The 19,188-nt window shown below is 42.8% G+C and overlaps 1 protein-coding gene across 1 annotated transcript in view; it reads left to right on the plus strand.

The window, feature by feature from the left end:
* Positions 1 to 19,188, plus strand: part of znf385a (zinc finger protein 385A) — a 60,716-nt gene continuing 41,528 nt past the window's right edge. Inside the window, exon 1 of the mRNA XM_069140998.1 lies at positions 1 to 660. Within this exon, the coding sequence (XP_068997099.1) occupies positions 651 to 660 (10 nt within the window). The 5' untranslated portion in view covers positions 1 to 650. The remainder of the gene's footprint in view (positions 661 to 19,188) is intronic.

Raw genomic sequence — 19,188 nt, forward strand, 5'->3', positions numbered from 1 at the left:
GGAGAGTGTGTGTTTTACAGAGACCAAAGCAGGCGCTGACTTTACAGTACAATTGAAGACCTTCCATTTGAAGCTCCCTGTGAAATTGTACACTTGAGAGGAAACTACTTGTCAACTGTTTGTTGGAGACCACTGCAATTCCTCCTGGCTGCTGTGGAGAAGAAGATCTTGGCTCTGTAGCCTCTCCCCGTGATTGGTTGTCACAGTTTAGGCTCCCCCTCTTCTCTCTTTCTCCCCTCTCTCACTCCTCTGCTACTATCCACCTCCATACTGTCCTCAGGCTTACCTGAGCCACTACTGCAGAAACACTGGACCCCCTCCTCCTCACACATATTCACACACAAACACATTCTCTCTCTCTCTCTCTCTCTCTCTCTCTCACACACACACACACACACACACACACACACTCAGTTTTTCACCTGGAGAGGGCAGGCGCAAGAGACGGCATGTGCAGCAGCAGCAGCAGCAGCAGCAGCAGCAGTCTCTCCTCACATCTAGTACTGCCTCTCTGAGTTTCCTCTTTCTGGAGAGTGGAGAGGAACTCTGAAAACACATTTTGGAGCCATTGTCCCTTGGCGAAAGCGGGAGAGACTGGGGGCGGTAAGGGAACACTTGTCATCCCAGGGACACCCAAAGCAACACACAGCATGATTTTGGGTGAGTTGTCGCTCTTTTGGTGCATGGGATTTTGGTGAGGTCAATCATTGTTGCTGTACCACTAATCCCTACTTAAACTTGACCAGCAGCAGCTCTTTATTAACAGTGTGTCCCGCTCGGCTTTTATTACACACGGACATCTGTCAATACTGAGAGCTCTCGGGTGAACCTTTAAATCATGGTTAGTGCTTGTAATTACGATAATAGTGTGCCATTAATATGGCAGGTCTGAGTGATGACAGGGAAGGTCAAAGTGTTTGGAGATGGACTGTATCATTATGGGCTGTTTGGTCATGTGACCAGACTCCACCATTCCCATGTTCTGCCAGAGGAGCTGAAGACCTCAACTTACTGATAACTGATGGAATGTAATTTGATACAAATAGTCAATACAAATTTATATTGATTTCTTTTGTTGACGTGTTACACAAGTTCCCTCTAACCTTTCCAAATAACAATCTGAATCAATGATGGCAAAACAGTTCATCAAACTAAAGGCATTTTTAAAGGAAGAAGATTCAGTTCTTAGTATGCAGGACAGCGTGGTTCTCAGTTATTATACATTGTTGCTCTGCTCTGAGTCAGCCAGCTCTTTCTTCTTTAGTATGCTGGTCTCATAGTGGCAATGTCTGACAGAGGAGATTCTGTGTGGTCTGTGTGCTCTACATAGTCAGCTTGTACATACAGAGGATGGGGGTTCACCACTACAAGTCGAGTGATGCGACCGATCCTGGGTGTGCTGCTCTGTGGGCTGGATAGGAAGAACATGTGTATGTTTGATAAGCAACGCCGTGCTTGTCAGGTTGTGAAAGTGTTCCAGAGTCTTCTAATTTGTCTACAGCTGTGTCTGTGAGACTGTGTGTGGTTACTGTTTGTGTGTCTGTGTGTTTGCTCTAAATGTGTGTGTGTGTGTGTGTGTGTGTGTGTGTGTGTGTGTGTGTGTGTGTGTGTTGCTATGTGCTCTGCCGGAGGCCACTTTGTTTTAACGCATGCCTGGGCTGATTCAGGCGCAGCTCTGCTCCTCTGCTCTCGCGGCAGGCATGTTTTTCAAGCAGACATCTTTAATGATTATCGGGAGTCATGCAGTCGGAGCGACTTTGAAGTGTGCACATTGAAGAGTATGTACACTTCCGAGCTAAATCCTCTGAACAACTCAGTGAAGTTCATGTCTATCAGAATGACTATTAATTAGAGAACTTTTTCACATTCTCATGTTTGTTTTTTGTTGCATTACAGTGAAAATAGAGTCATTTTTTCCCCCGTTTTTACATTACATTTCTATAGCTGGTTAAACGTGAACAATTACCTGATTTGAGCCTAACAGTTAAACAGGCACTGTCTTGATCAGGTTGCAGGCGGTAGCTGCTCCCGTAAATGATATTTCGCCGGGACGTGTTAACGCCAGCAGTATCCCACAACCAAAGCCCTTTGGCTGCAACAAACAGCAGGAAAACTAACCCAATGGTTTTAGTTTAGGATAGTTATCACACTATCACTATTTTAACTGATGTGTATTTTTAACTGTTACGCTGGAAGTAATAAACAATGGGATGTAATTTCTGTTACATTACATTTACTTCAGCAAAACTGAAGGCTGTCAGTGTTCACTGCATATAGGGCAGATATTTCTCGCAGACTGAAGTGTGTTTAAACAATGATAAGGAACTGTAGGTCAGAAATACTAAATCTGTGTTTTTCATTACATCTAATGGTTTGCTAAATCGTTCCCCTTCACACCTGCCGAAACTGCGGACCTAGACTTATCCTCATTAAGCTGTCAATCAGATAGGTATCTTCTATTATTTATGTCTGAATGTTGAAATTTTCCAGCGCATAGTATTCTGCTCTATTTGCATGATGATGTGGCTACTGAGTGATTTGACATTTCTGCTTTTTCTTTCCCCTGAAAAGGGTAATGTCATTGTAATGACCTTTACAATTCTGCGCGCTGGTTGATCGCGACCTCCAATCAGCAAATTTCCTGATTCAGCTCACTGATATAAATCTGCTCGGTTGTGATAACATATCTCTGACGAATGGCTGTATATATTAGTTTAAAAATACGATTTAATTTTTTTTTTTTTCAAGCTCGGTGCACGGTGTGAGTATGCCTGTGTAAACCGCATGCATTGCCAACTGTGTCTGCATGGCTATTAGTCTTTTCCTAACCATTAGTTTCTATGACCTTGAGCAAATAACCTTTACCAGTGCCACTCTGTCCTTCATGCTGTATTCACAAGTCTACGGTAACTAGCTTTGAGGCATTCAGGGGCCCTGGCAGCGGTCTTTGGCTACTGAGATGCCGATGACAGTCCTGATGTTGATAATGGCAATGGATATGTGATTGTGCTGTACAGTATGCTCTATACAAATCCGCAGGCAGCCAGCATAGCTGTCTGCCTGACATGGGCTCTGCACCAAGTTATGGGTACGGGGCTGAGGCTGCTGCTGTGCGCATTTGTGTATCAAATTGTGTTTGTTTTTGGACTGAGAACAGAGTGAGGCAGGGAGAGAACAATGGCAAGCTAATAGAGAACATGATCACCGGGCTCCTGTTGACATAAAACCTCTTGTTTGACTGTGGTGTCATTGTGATCAGCCGCCATGTTGTCTTAAAAAAACGACCCTTTCAGCTCCCAGGTGCCTGAAGGGAGCTCCTGGTATAGAATCCACTTTTAGATAAGAACTGTCTGGAACGTATTGTTGCTGTCATCCCAAATGCTGCTTGATCACTGCCTGACAAGCATTTCTTGGAAAATGTACTTGATCTCAAAATTTTTGGGGGAGCCTCTGTCCTATCATGATCAGTTCGTGTTTGGATGTTGTTTTACGTCTCATCCTTCTTGTCTGCTTGAGTCGGCAGTGACCTCCTGAGCTCACCGCCATGCAGTCTATCTGTCTCTTTGTCTTTGTGTTTGTTCGCCCATTCCGGCCTCATCTGTCTTCATAAAGTCTGTCTCTCTCTTGACCTGTCTGCATAGCTATTGCTCATTCCATTCAGCCAGTTGTCGGACCCCCCCCCCCCCCACCTCCCCCTCTCCCCTAGCAGTCTGCACACACTCACCTGGTTCCAGAGGTCAACTCAAAAAAGAGACACTGTAGACTGTGTCTTTGAGCAGATCAGCAGTTTTTTCCTTCCCATTTTCTCCATGACTGCTCTGTTCTCTTTGTTTATGTCAAAGTGACATAGTAATTATAAGTTCTTAATGAGCCAGATATTTGGTATGCATAGCACAGTTTGTCCCTTTAGGCTTCTTTGCATAGCCGAGATATAACTGTAACGCTTTAACGCAGCTGAAAGTTGAGAAATCTGCAGGGCCATTTTCTAGCATTCTGCAATTCTTCTATCAAGTGGGCCACTGGATTCAAATTTCACCATGTTGTTTTGCAGAATATTGTAATTCCTTTCGGTGGGAATATGACACATGACGTGTGTGATGAGTAGCTCACTGCACTTGATCCGGTTCACCTTTCAAAAGCTCCTCTATAAGGCAAGGCACTGAATGAAAAGACGTATTCCCATGATTGTAATTACAATAGGCCATCTATATATCATCTATCCTAGTGACCTAGGATGCGAGATTAATGTGACGCTCATCTGAAGGGAGGCCGCATCATGTGTGTGAGAGATGATGCGAAGAGGCCGCTCTCTCTTTTCTCTCCAAGTCTGGCTCGCTCCTGTTTTGTAGAGGGTTGGTACAAGATTGGATCAGTAGGGGGGACACAAATCCTGTGATTGGCTGTTATGTTGTGGGAGGGTTCCAGTTATGGTTAGGATTAAGAATATCTGACTGACAGTGAAACGACCAATCACAGTCATGTACACCTTACAACCTTTCACAGCAGCTTAAAGTTTAAAGCATGTGTTCCTCCAGCTGCTCCAATCTTGCACCAACCTTTGAAGACATCCCTCCTCAGTCAAAAAGCCACAATAACAGGTCTCTTCCCTTCTCCCCCCCTCCCTTACTCTTCTCTATTGCTCCATTTATTTATGCTGGAGTGACTGTGTGTCAGCAAGCTGTCAATACTGTCTGTAAGAGACTCTAATGAATAGGTCTGTTATTGGACTGGTGGGAAGGCAACCCATTGTGTCTGTGAGTGCATCTGTGTGTGTAACACTGCAGAGCAAGAGGGATGTGGAGGTGTTTGACTCCCACAGCTCCACTGGCCTCACTACAGAGCCCTCTATCAAAAACCATCCACTAAAAGCAAAAAGGCCAGAATGACGCAAGAGCACGCATAGATTCATTTTGTGAATTGCAGTGATGAGGTCTTTTTTACTCAGTGTAAACATCACGCCATTTTTTCCAGCACATGCACCCACTTGAATGAAATGTACTGTTTATGCAACACGCACCAGGGCAAGCACTTGCCGCCACCATCCAAAGCCTGGTGCTGCTGCTGCTCTGTGAAGCACAGAAATGCACCTGTGCGTGATTATGGTGTCACATTAGTCCATTCACCAAGGCAGCTTGGCTGACTACTTACTAGGAATCCTGGGGCCACAAGACACCTGGGAGTTGAAGCCTGGAAAATGTTGTGTATGCTTCAACAGTCAGTCTGATCACAAAGTGGAAAGAGGCACAGATGATTCTTCACACTGTAGCTCTCTAGTGTTTGTATAGAGGCACTGCTGTCTTTACCCTTGTAAAACAATAATTGTCATCCATTCTCCTAATGTTTCAGTAATTTACCCTACTCTTTAATTCTGATACATCTTATTAATGTCTTTATTTCAATTGCCCTTTGTTTTGATTAATGCTTACACACTGTGACATGTGGTTCTTTAATGTGCAGTATTTGGATCTTGGGAATTTTTAACAAACTAAACTAAACAAATTTCCCACGAGTACTTGCATGTCTGGTGCATTGTTTTGCTCACACCTATTCAATTACTTGGTGTGATGAAAGTCTGGAGGCCAACACCCTGGCTTCCTTAATAAATGCTTACATTGCACCCAAGTGTACAAAGCTTTTATCTTCTTATCACTATAACCGCAAAGCATTTTAGAGCGCTGGGGTGACACATACCTCATCATTTTATCCTCACTGCTTGTTGCTTTTAAGTTTACATTAGAAATTTAGTTTGCACTCTATAGCATCGGTACCAATTCTGCAAACAAGATACAGGGATTTAAAATAGACCACGGACCAACAGTGTAATACTGACGTAATTAAATTTTGTGTTGTACATGTCGTATGAGCCCGTTCTCATTCCCAGGGCAGAAAATACTATGGGTTTGCCCTTTGGCATCGCCACCGCAACCACCTGGGTCAAACAGGGTCATATGATGGAGTAGATAAACTAATGTGATAATTCAGCAACAGTGTTGGAAGATGCATGAATTCCTACTTCCTAAACAGCAGCAAGCGTAAAGAAGTTGAGAAAAGTTAACGTTTGGCGGCGATAGATGTTGCATTAATCATGCTTGCTCTATTTCTGTGTGCACAGAGGAGAAGACGAGTTGAAGAGGAGGAGGAGGGGAAGAGAGAGAGGAAGGCAGATTGATAAAATGGAGTGAAAAGTGTCCTCATGAAAGAGAATTAGCTCCATCCAGCTTTGGGGGGTGGGGGGCGGGAGAGGAAATTCCTCTGAGTGCTGTTGAGATAGGGTTTCACACAAAGACCAAAAGAGAAATCAATTCTCCTCGAGTTGCAGCAAGGTCAATTCATGGGGGCATGGCCTGCGAGGAGAAAGCTAAAGGGGACGAGGAGGAGGAAGTCTATGCAGCAACCATAGAACGGGAGAGCAGGATTGAGCGAATGGTGTGGGAGGACAGAGACTTAAGAGATAAAGAGGGAGAGAAAATGAGCAAACAGTGAGATGAGACACTCTGGATATGGGGTGCGGTGGCAATTTTTTGGTCACAGCTACGCTACAGGGAGAAATCTAAGCATTCTTCTGACAGCATGCATTGAGCCGTAGTCTCTCTGTATCATCTGACTCATGCAAAGAGGAAATGTGAGCTGTATATCTGATGCACTGTTGGGAATGTCATCCTACAGCTCTGCCTGAACTTTACTTATAGCCACAAGGACATCTCCCCACTATGTGACCTCATCCATCCAAACAGCTCTCACTTCACTACTACTTTACTACCAAGCACACAGACTTAATGAGTGGTACTAGCTTTTGCTTCCAAGAAGCCCTAAGCTAACCTTTAATCCTTAATGTTACATGAACAGCTCAAAATAGCCTAAGTCTCCACTCCCAACACCTTCTCCCTGCCTACTAAATCTCTTCCAATGTGTTGTGATGGTGTGTATAATGGTTGCTGGGATGCAGAGAGGTCTGGTGATAAAAAGGTGACAGCAGGTTGAGCTCGGACTTGCCCTCTATGGAGCATTGCCTGTTGACAGAAACAGTAGCTACAGCTAGCAGAAGGGTTCACTTCAATAGGTTTAGTTGTGTCTTGGATCCGAGCCGGGGAAGCTTCGTTACCAGGTAGTTATGGGATCCACGTGGCATAGGGCTTAACACGGGCGTCTGGCATGCACACCTGTCTCCAAACAAGTTCTCCCGTGAACAAGCGGCCCTTCCCCTCAGTTAGAGAGAGAGAGCGAGGGATAGGGAGGGGGGAGAGGGAGATCTGCCAGGACCTGCACCACAGCTCCCTGCCCCTGCCTGGGGGATAAGGGGGAGTAGAAAGGGAGGATTGGGAGGGTGAGGTGCCAGAGGTGTGGATTAGAAGGTTGTAAGGGACACAGGGGTAATGAGGTACCTGAGGTCATTCATTCATGCCTATGTTTATGTGGTGATAGGAGGGTGTGGTTAGGGTTTTGAGGACATTAACCAATATTATCAATAAGAGTACAACAACCCCACCTTAGGAATTTCACCTAAAGAATACATTTGCCCCACACAGTATCAAGAACTCAGAAGGCACTCAGGTTCATTATACTGATGAGCAGGAGACGTGGTTCCAGTCCAAACAATTATTCTTTATTATTCAAAATTAATATTCAACACAGTGGTTCGATAAAATATAATTGTAAGCACTAACTACTAATAAAAGAGCCTTAACCTATACAATTATTTAAAGAGATGTTCAGGACTGTGGCTTACCAGTGGAGAGGTGGACTGTTAAAGGTGAGGATCCCAAAAAGGCACCCCGATCACACGTGTGCACACAATCACACTCACACTCGCACACACACAAACACGTGAGGGTTCAGAACCAGGGGTGCACCAAACCACACAGCACACGACGGGAGACACCAACACCGGGAAGCACTAACCCCACCACCTTAGGCCCTGCAGCTCCTACAAAGACAGGGAACAGAATTAACAAGGCTCCAGTTAACAGAAAGAAAAATAAGAAAAGAAACTAAGCAGACGGTCCAGCACACACTCGGCTGTTAAAGGGTGAACTGCGGGTCTGCAACTTAATATAAACCACAAAAAGCAATATTAACTCAATTAAACAAAATATTCTTTGAAAGAGAAGTGTTAATTGCCAGGCTTAATCAGCCAAATAAACTTCTGATCAGAACAAAAATCAACCTAAAAGGAAATAAACCTGTGGCTATAAATCAGAAACAAAAGAGAAAACAAACCAAACAAAATAATTCACATTATCTGATCATCCAGGTGGGATGATCCCAAGTTACTTAAACAAAATGACCAAGGTGGGCCTAAATCTCCCTTGTCAGAGTACAGGCACAGTTAAAACAGCTCAAGCTAAAAGGAATTTTCTCCATTAAATCAACAGCGCGACACTGACATGAAACTGCACGAAGAAGGGCGCAGTGCTGTCGAGAGCAAGCAAAGCCCAGTAGATGAGCAGCGTCAGGCGCTGTTGACAAAAGCAGCGCAGGGTAAGACGAAGCCCGGTAGGCAAAGCAGCAGCGTTCTTAAGAGTGAGCAGGGTTAGCTGTCGCCACTTTCTGGCAAAGTTCCACACCGACCCGGTCAAAAGTCCCCTGCGATACAGGATGAACATTAAGTTAACAGAATAATAATAATTACCACCAAAGTATATAGAACTAACATACTAAAAAAATCATACTCCGATCAGGCAACGTTTGGAAGGGGAGAGGAGGGCATGTAGCGCTGCTACCGGCAGGTATGTAAACAAAACGCGGTTACGAAACTTAACGCACTAATATAATAAAACCAGGAGCAATCGAGACCTACCGACAGTGATACGCGGGTGAGTCACCTGTGCAGAATGAAGGCAGCCCGAGAGGTCTACAAAATTGCAGAAAGCCAATATAAGAAAAGCAAAGCACGACTGACAGAGACACAATACGGCAGCACTCGTGCATACCTGCAACAGCGGCGGAAGTCTGATAGACCGGAAGCGGGACCTGCGTTTGACGTCAGGGGAGAGCTCAGAGAATCCCCACCGGCATTTATATGATGCCCGCCCACAGTGATTGCTTTGTGATTAAGGAACAACGTTTATTTTTTTGCTGCCGGTTGCCACATGCTTCTACCTTAAGAAAGACACACCTTGAGAGGAGAGATTTGTGGTATGTGAAGATCCAAGTGCAAATCTCTGAAGGACGAGTGAAGATGGAAGCCTGGACTGAATTTTCAATCTCCCGCTGTCAGTTTTGCCTAATGCAGTAGCAGCCTTTGTTATGGGATGCACGGATGGATGAGCGCCTGCTTGCATGTTCTACACAGCTATTGACTAACACAGAAACTCAGACAGTGGCTGTTAACATGGTTCCAGAGAGCACTGATGAAATGTAACAAATGGGTGGAAGAGAAACAAGCATTTCCATAAAATTAGCATAGTCTGGATTGGTGCAATTGGCCCGATGAGACAGGAATAACAGCACAAACATAAGCGACTTCACATTGCATTCTTCACATCTGAATTATGTTGGTTAATATTTGGGCTTGTAATGGTTTTGCTTATTAATTTAGCATCAGGAGTTTGATGGCATATAAGAGCACAACAGTCACCAGCCCGTATGACAGCACTGTTTCGGCCTCCATACTACATTTACTAATTTGCGCCTGTGATGGCTTGTGTAAATGTGAGAGATTGTATTTACAGTAGCACCGAAGATGTTTTTTGTGTCTGCGCCTGGCCAATAATCACCAGCCAGCCACTGCCACAAATCTTCATTAGAGGATTAGCCTGCAAAGAGACAGCTTGTGTTCTTTTGCTTTTATTGGTTGACCCTGTGTCCACTGCTCTCAGCCCTGGTTTCTCCTCCTTCTGTCTCCTTCACTTAAACTTGTGAACATGGCCGCAGCTCACCTGAGAATCACACATTCACAAACACATGCACAACATGCACACCTATATACTCTCTTTGTAGTTCTTTGTTTGTCTCAGTCTTCACCCTCCTTTCTCTGTCTGTCTCTGTCTGTCTCCCACATATGCTCAAACCCATATGTATATAATGCTCACACATGCTGTCAGCTTGTTCCCTTGAGGTGCATCAACTGCCCGGTGGGCACTCATACTCAAGACAGAACAAATTAAGGTCACAGCAGGGAGAGCCGAGCCAGCAAAGGACAACACGATCTGCCGAGTGTGTGTGTGTGTGTGTGTGTGTGTGTGTTTGTATTTTTTTTTTTTTTTTTGTCTCTTCCGACCTTTAAACAATGGCATGACTCCAGAGACAGCCGTTGTCAAATGGCTCCTGTCCCACTCAAAGGACGCTGACCCTCCCTGCACCATTTTGCTGGATAAAAGGGGCGATCTTCCACTTTTAAATTTAGACTGTTGTCTGTCTTATCCAGGGATGGTAGTTAACTTGTGTCTGTACTATAACATTACTTTATTTAAATTAGTAACACTTTTAAAGCAGTGCCAGACTATTGCACCTGTTTAATTCAGATCAATTTAACCATCTCAGAAGGTGCTCTAGTTAAATGAATAAACCAAAGAAACAAACAACAACAACAACAAAATCTGGACAGGCTCAATGGAAATGTAAGAAGGTCACTGCTTGTTTCATTTCAAACAAGAAATTGAAGCCTTTCTTATCATCTGTACTTACCGTTCACCAATAAACTTATATTAGACAACTGATCTTCCGGCGTCCTATAACTACAGACCACTCTGTAAACCATGACATCCCAGCTCCCTCATGCACACTTTAAAGAACACAACTGAGAGTCTAAACTAAATTTTCCACAGACTACATTTCTCTCTAAAAGGAGTTTTCTTCTGTCAGCCCTAGTATTTTATTTATTGCAAACATCTCTATTTCTATTAGCAGTTTTTCCTCAGCCTTAAAAATGCAATAGTTGACCCGTTTTTCAAGAAACCCAAACTAAACCATAGTTCTAGAACCAATCTCCATGTTACGCTTTTTTTTTTTTATCAAACAATTAACAAAAAATTATTTTGTCAAGGCAGATTTATTGTATGAATAATTGTATATGAATTATTCCAATCACTTTTTTCTACTTGTCAAAGCATTAAAACAACCCTCATCAACTAATGACCTTTTACGAACAGCTAATGCAGCTAAGTGTTCAGTGCTAATTTTACTTGACCATAGCTCAGCCTTTGACACTGGATTATGCAATTTTGTTGGGCTGCCTTGAAAAATGTATTGGTCTCAGAAATATTGATGATGATGAATATTATATTTGTTAAACAGGACCATCTCAAACTTGTGGTTTCCTAAAACGCCCCGATCCTTTATCCTCTGCTTCCACTTGTTCATATATTTACAAAACACAATATTAATTTTCATTTGAATCTGTATATATTTTTTCATTAAAAAACAGCAAAGAAAGCAACCTAAACTAACTGTTATTTTCTCTGATAAAAAATTAACCGTATTGTTTTATGTCCCAGGATTTACGGACCTAATTCCTCTTCCAACTTAACTGAGCTTTATTTATATAGTACCTTTCATGCAAGCATGTAGTCCAAAGTGCTTCACTTTAGAGGACTGAGGAGTATATCTAAAAACAGCATGTTCCTTTCTGGTGTTGATCTTGTGAAGGTCATAGATGCTTTTATATGGTCACGTCTTGATCACTGTGACTCTTTATATTCAGAAGTAAGCCAAAAATCAATGCCATGCCTTCAGGTAGTTTAAAACACTGCTGCTCAAAGAGACAAGATCACATAACTCCTGTTCAACCCTCTCTTCACTGGTTACCAGCCAGAGGTAGATTTTAAGATTATAGTGATCTCTTTAAACGCACTTCGCAGCTTGGCTCCTAGTTATATTGATGAACTGCTGCAGGCTTATGAGCCAGAACACAGCCTCAGAACTTCAGGCAGGACTTTTGTGGCTGTCCCTTGGACCCGGATAAAGACCAAAGGAGACTGGACTTTGGCTGTCAGTTTTGCCCCTCATTTTTTATTTTACTAGCTTTACCTTGTTTGTGTTATTGCATGAGCCTATCATGTTTTTTTTTTATTGTTCTAATTCATTTTATTTTATTGTTTTGAAAAGTTATATTTAGAAAGTTCATTGATATTATTATTGCTACTATTATTATTATTATTATTAATAGTAGTAAAAGTTGTAGTCGCTTGTGTACCATAAAATATATTCTAATGAAGTAAGTATCTCCAAATTATACTTAAGTGCAGTAGTACTGGAATATGTACTTAGTTACTTTCCACTGGATGAATAGATGCCTGGACGGAGATACAGACAGAGGGACAGAGGGAGAGAGAGAGAGATGGATGTACGAATGAATGGATGCATTGAAGCTGTGCCTATTTTTCTCCTTTCTACCCTTCTACCTTTCAACACCTGACTAGCGGTAGGGACGTTGACTGTTCCTGATGGGTCTAGAGAAGTTCCACAGGCTCGTTTCTGCCAGCCCGAGCCTCAGACCTCCCCTCAAGGGCAGTATCGTTTTCTGCCTGACGGTGCGCGGCTGTGTAATCCATAGCTGCAGGGAGGGTGACCTTCACAGCAGGCGGCCTCACAGCGGGCTGCGGCACATGCACTCAGGGAAGAGGACAGGCTGGACAAAAAGGGTGCTGGGGGCAGGACACGGGCAGTTCTTAGATAATTACCCTTTCATATTAAACTCTTTACATGTGTTTGCTCTCTTCCTAATGCAGCAGATATGATGAATATTAAAGTGTTATTTCCCACAAAGATATGTTCTGATCTGAAAAAGGAAATAACTCATCTGTATTTGTTTAATTCCTCAAAAATTACAGCGATAACCTTTTTTTTTTGTTTTTTAGAAGTCTGTCACTTTGACAAGAATATAATTATATTTGTTTAGCTTTGAACAGTCTTCTCCATCTCTCAGAGTGAAATCAAGTGTCATGGGTCATAATCGAGTGGCCAGAGAACGTGTGATGGAAAGAAATTTGTCACCATTCATTCAGCATTAAAGCAACTTTCTGCAGTTTGCTTTGTGTCTTCAACAAAAGACTATTTATCATTTAAAATGGACTGTATGCATCCAGTGCACCGTGCTGCCAGATTAAAGGTAAAGCCATGGCCAGGAAAAGTTATTGACAGTTATGTGAGGAGATGATGCAGCCAAATAAGTCTCTGCTCATGAATGATGCATGTCCCCACTGGCCCTGATGGAGAAAGAGAGTGAGGCTGGATGACAGCTGGGGTGCTGTGTGTGCATGGTGCAGAACAAGGTGAGACTCTTTATGGTACTGCGCTCCACCTCCCTCTCTTTCTTTCTTCTCTCTCCCTCCTTCACCTTCTCCTACCCTCTCACTCACAAATACAGACTAAATCAGGAGTTCTCAGTGGAGCTGTTACTCTTTACAGTCTCCCCCGTGCCTGTATTGCCACACAGTGACCTTAACAATGGTCAGCTCTAATACTCTCTTTCTCTCTGTCTGCCTTTCCTCCATTGTCTGGTCCCTTTGCTCTGTCATTCTTTGAGACCCCCCCCCCCCCTCTCTTGCTCCTCCTCTCTTTTAGAGTCTCTCTCTCGCTGAGGCCCTCTATTTTCGTCAGAAACATTCACTGTATTTTCCGTCTCACTGCCCTGCGCTGCCGCAGTCTGAGACTCTAATAGCAGGATGGAGAGAGATGAGAGTAAAGGGGGGGGTGGGCGGGCATGGGAGGCGACACAAACAGGGAAGGCTACATAATGGTTTGTTGTCGTGGCCACTGTAGCGTCACATCTGTCTTTCCTTTTAGCAGCGCACGAACGTGCACTGTCTGCATCACCCATGTCAGTGGCCCCACGCACTCATGCACAGGGACATGTACAAGTGTGTGAGGTGCATATGCATACATAGTGCATCATTGCTACTGAGAGGAGCCCACAGTTGCTGCCACACTGTCTTTAGTTTTATGTGCCATGCAAACCAAAAGTAAGGTTGAAAATATAAATTGTATTCAAGACACGAGCAAATCACAACTCTGATACCACAGCTGTGTCTCTGCTCATGAATGACGCTGTGGTCAAACCCAGCATCCCTCCAAGACCTTCAATTACAGCCTATTATACACACATGACATTTCATCACAGTAAACAATTTTAAAATAGGCGTATAAACTTGGAGTCAAATGGAAATGAAGACAGTTATTCCCTCTAGCTGACATTTTGTTTCAGTAAACCAGTCTACCAGCTGATCCTCTTTGTCCTCTTCTTCAGACAAATTCACCAACATGCACACGCATATAGATATGTCAGCATTGGCCTTCGGGGCTGCATCAATATTCATTGAATCTGAGACTCTGACTTGTCCCATTTGCTTGGTTTGAGACAGACCAGAGAAGGTATTACTTGGAGGATAATTGCTGGTGATAAACTACCTCTTTAGACATGACTACATCGATTTGAATGGAGTGTTTGTGTAAGGGAATGTAACAGTGATAGATCTCAACACTTTACGCATGGACCCAGCAAGCATTTGAATAAAACATTGTGCATGGGAACAACATCATTGGGAGAAAGCTATTAACTCTTAGATTAGTAGTAAGTGGCTAATGTAGTCAGTCACTGTGTAAAGCTGTGAAAGCCCTGCACCACTCAAACAAACACATCAATCTGACTAACAGTGTGTGTCAACATGCTCCATGATTACCATGCTAATCCCTGAGCAACACACAGGAGACCAAAGGAGATCATTAAAATCGGACTTGAATATAGCCTCAACACAAATCTCATTTTTACACACACTCGTATTAATATTCTTTATTTTACAGGATGCGGATGAAATGTTTGTGACAATCAGCACAATAATGGGAGCTGAAATGCCTGTTGTGCACACATACACAGAGACAAATAATGCATCTCAGCAGTTGCTATTCAGGCACCAATTTTACAGCACTTCAGCGGTAATGTCATGTAAATGTGTTGTGAGTGTTAGAGATTTCATGGTGTGTTAGCAGAGCAGGGATTGCCTGGAGGGTACAAGAGAAATATATGGTGTGTGTATGTGTGTGCATCACTGTGTTTGCATGTGTACAAGGTGCAGTGTTCAGGTGTTCTGGACTTGCACTGAGTCAAGACCTCTTCATTTCGCACATTTACATTTTTTGTCATGAAAAAAAAAGGGTTACAATGGATGCAAACATGACTGTGGAAAAATGGAGAAAGGAGAGCTGTATAGTGGTGGGATGGGGATTATCCTGAAGAATTTGCATGAATTTAATAGGCCTGGTTCAAGCGTGCTCGAGGAATAATGTGGCAACCTGGCTTTCCTACCTGATGTGAAATGCATCATTGTCAACAGCAAGGGTGATGTTCTTAATGGAAAGTGTTGCAGTGCTCTTCTGAATTCTTCTTGTGTAAAACATATGTTAACTTCGATACTTTTATAGCACCAACCGATTTTTTTTTTCAATTGCTTTGGTACTGTCTGGTATCAAAAAAGGTCTTGTCATTCGGTACCAAAATTCCTATCCTACTCTACATCCACACTGACACTATCATATTTAAAAACTGAATTTTTCCTACTTTTACACAATAGCACATCTCATCAGCGTCAGTGTGCTACAGTGTTTAAACATACACAAACTCTACTTGGGCAGCGCCAAGATAGACAAAATTACTCTGCTTTTTAATTTCGTGAAATGAGGCCTTCTGTTGTAAGATTTAGCTGTTGAAGAGTGCTTGAAAGATATTTCTTAAAAATAGTTTAATAGTCTACTATATGTGAAACTAACTGAGCACTTTACGTATGCAAATTTAGGCGGCATGTCCGATGGACTCCAGAACTGACAGCAAAAACATTTTTTACATTTAAACAAGAAAGGAGAAGTTATTTTTTAGTTTGTCTGGCATCTAATTCTGTCAGAGAGCTCAAAATTAAACAATATTATTAAAACAGCAGAACTTAAAAAATAAATATATATATATATTAAACCTGACATATGATGGTCATTCAAAAAGTTCAGAGACTGCTCCTGTGGCGTATAGGGTGCAGCACCATGACATGCGCGGAGCAGGGGGATGCTATAACTTTTGCGAGTAAGTATTCCAAGTTCCATCAAAGCTGGGCTTTGACTCACTGGGCATGGCCAGTTCAGAGGGAGGCCCATTACTCACACTCGCTATTTCTTCAGCTCCATAATTATATGCAACATTCAAATGAATCCCAATGTCAAATAAAAAATATCTTTCTGTAGCAACTATATCTACAAATTTCATGCAACACTTCTGACACAGTAGGAACAGTAGCAAAAAAATGATATTGTTTTATATTAATTTGATGAGTCAGGCTTTTATGTGGTATGTTGACAATACTGAGAGTTCCTCTTTTGCAATGTTGTGCAGATTTGGGATATGTATACCGTGTGCTTGACATCTTTCATTGTCACCTGTCCTGCTTAGGATTGAAAATGTGCTGGCGCTGCACATGCTAGTCTCACATATACACTCTCACTCACCAGGGTACCACTGGGCTGTATTCCAATGTTAATACACAAGGCTGACGATGCTGAGGGACTGTATGCATGTCACACTGTCACAGCAGAGCGAAGGAAAAGGGAGCAAGAGAAACAGAGGGAGGGGGTGTTAATTTTGGATGCATGGCATGTGGAGTTAAGATAACCATCTTTTCTGCAGCTCTCCTCCACCACATGGTTTGTTCAATTACCATTTACTGCAGAGCAAGAGAGAGAGAGAGAGACACCGAAAGAGAGGGAGAGGGAAAGGGAACAGTGAAAGAGAAAAGCAAGGGCAATGGAGGAGGAAGTGGAGGGGAGGTGCTCTGTGATGCAGGGGATGAGGAAGTAGATGTGAAAGAGTTGGAGAGAGGGGAGTGAGTGTAAAAATAGAGGGAGAGAGGGGAAAAAAAGCGAAAACATTCTGTATACAGAGGCAGGGGGTGAGCAGAGGACACAGGGTGAGATGTTGTGTCCCCGTCACATAAATATGTCACGTACGCTGTCATGTTCTTACAGCACACAACACAGCAACTCTTGAATATCATGTGTGTTTTGCTTAGACTGAACATTAATAAACATCAAATCTGCGCAGCAGAATTTCCTTGTGTAACCGCTTCGCACATGCAGGGGTTCTGTTATGAAACACCGCCAATGTTTCTGCTTTGATAAGTGTCGTGGGCTGTGAGTGTAGCTTTAAAAAAAAAATAATAATAATATTCAAACAGACTCGCTGCATGGGGTCCCAACCGTACCAAATTGAGATATATAGAGATATAGCTCGATCCATCAGCCCCACTCATCAATTTTCCCCCTCTTTCCAGCATCCCCACTTTTAAATCCTAATCCCTCCCTCCTTATCTTTCTTCATCCCGCCCTTCAACGACAGTCTCCCTCTCTCTCCCTCTCGCTCCCTCTCTCTCTCTCTGTCACTGTTTCTCTCCCTGGCTGGTTCTGGGTCCAGTATATGGAGCAATTATAGAGATGATACCCACTGTCAGTCAGCGGCTCACAGATGAAGCCGGGCCTCTTTAACATGCTAATGGAACGCCAGATTCAATCAGGCCTTTGTATGGCAGAGGGGAGTGCAGCGCTGCTCATTAAAAAATAAATCATAATAACAATGAGGCCCTGGCTGCAAAGGCAAGCAGTACCTAAGCCACAGCATTGAAATGTCTCTTCCTCCCTGCTTTTTCTGTAAACTCTGCTGTCCCTTTTTTCCCTCCGATCTTCAGACTCACTAAGTCGCCGAATGGCGGCATTGATGGTGTGGGGATGGATGTGAGTGTGAAGGAGGTGGAGGACAAGCAGCGTGCGTGAGGAAGCTGAGTCCCTGAATCATCTGACAAACAAAAAGAGATTATGTCAAGTCAGCACTGTGTTCTATCAAGCCTTCTCAATCTTTCTCCCTCTGTTCTACCTCCCCAATGAGGCCTCTGGCATTTATGTACATGCACAAACACACAGACACAGACACACACACACACACAATCTACATGGCTAATTTGTGGACCAACTTCATCACCTTCAGGTCTCACATAAGGTCAAAACTACGATGCACTCCTGCAAAACAGTTTTAAGACTTAACAGCAGGAAATGTTATTTGATTACTCATGCGCTTAGTCACGCTCATCAGTCTCTCTGGGAAATCACGATGACAATAATTAATGCAAATTCAACCAGTTGCTGCTAGTTCCAATTTCGCAACATTCCTGCAATTTGTCCGCTATAAAAGGTACACAAAAGAAACTCTGCTGAGGGCATTTTGAAACAAAGTACACCTTTGCAAACAAAACTTGATGTATCAGAAAAAATAACTCTTCATTGGCACTCTTCAATCTCTCCTCTCATCCTCAAAACAAACCACATGCTGGTTGACCGGACAACAAATTGGAAAAACTACAAGTGCTGGTCTTAATGGGACATTTGGTCTTAACATGAGAATTACACCCTACCAGTTGTAAGAGACTGCACTTTGTTTTTGTGCATTCAGTATGTTATAAATTATTATTAAAAAAGTATTTAAAGCCCTTATTTTATCAGATTATGTATTCTATATTAGCCCGGCTAGCTGCCCCATCTGATTTCTAGTCTTTGTGCTTAGATAAGCCAGCTGGTTACCGACTTGAGCCTGGAGATACAATTGTGATATTAACCTTTTCATTTCACTCTCTGCCAAAAAGCAAATAAGCATATTTTCCAACTTGACCAATTATTGCTCTACCATCAGTATGTTGTTAAAAATAACACTTCAATGATGTTGTATTTCACTTCAATGAAATTCAAGAGAATGATGAAAAATTACTTACTTTTAGTTCTTAATGTGGAGCCGAAAACTATTTTTTTTTCTATAATGAAAATGAATCATCTTTTTATTAGACCCTCCAGCCTGATATACGCCAATGTCTTTCAAAGTCCACGCTTTAGTAATTAATGTGAGACTATGGTAAAAAAAAAACAAAAAAAAAACAAACCCCCAAACCCAAAAAGAGATATCCGAATCTTCCTCAGAGCCACAGAAGAAAGTCACAGGGTTGAATAGCTCTCCCTGTGACAAGTCAATTGATTTTGATGTATACATTCTGGGAAGTTGCTCTTTGGTGATTCTATGACCCTTCATTGTTGCCCATCACCAGGTGTCCCAGCTACCATGTTATGAGTGAACGCACCTACAGTAAGGTGTCACTAAATGTCAATGTGAACTGAGGAACCTGAGGACAGAGTATTTGCTTCAGCTGTCTTTTGCCTCACAGGGGTGAAGCTCTG

This window comes from Embiotoca jacksoni, unplaced genomic scaffold (genome assembly GCF_022577435.1).
Source record: "Embiotoca jacksoni isolate LCO1_2020_lvr unplaced genomic scaffold, fEmbJac1.0.p SCAF_9, whole genome shotgun sequence".
Taxonomy (NCBI): Eukaryota; Metazoa; Chordata; class Actinopteri; family Embiotocidae; genus Embiotoca; species Embiotoca jacksoni.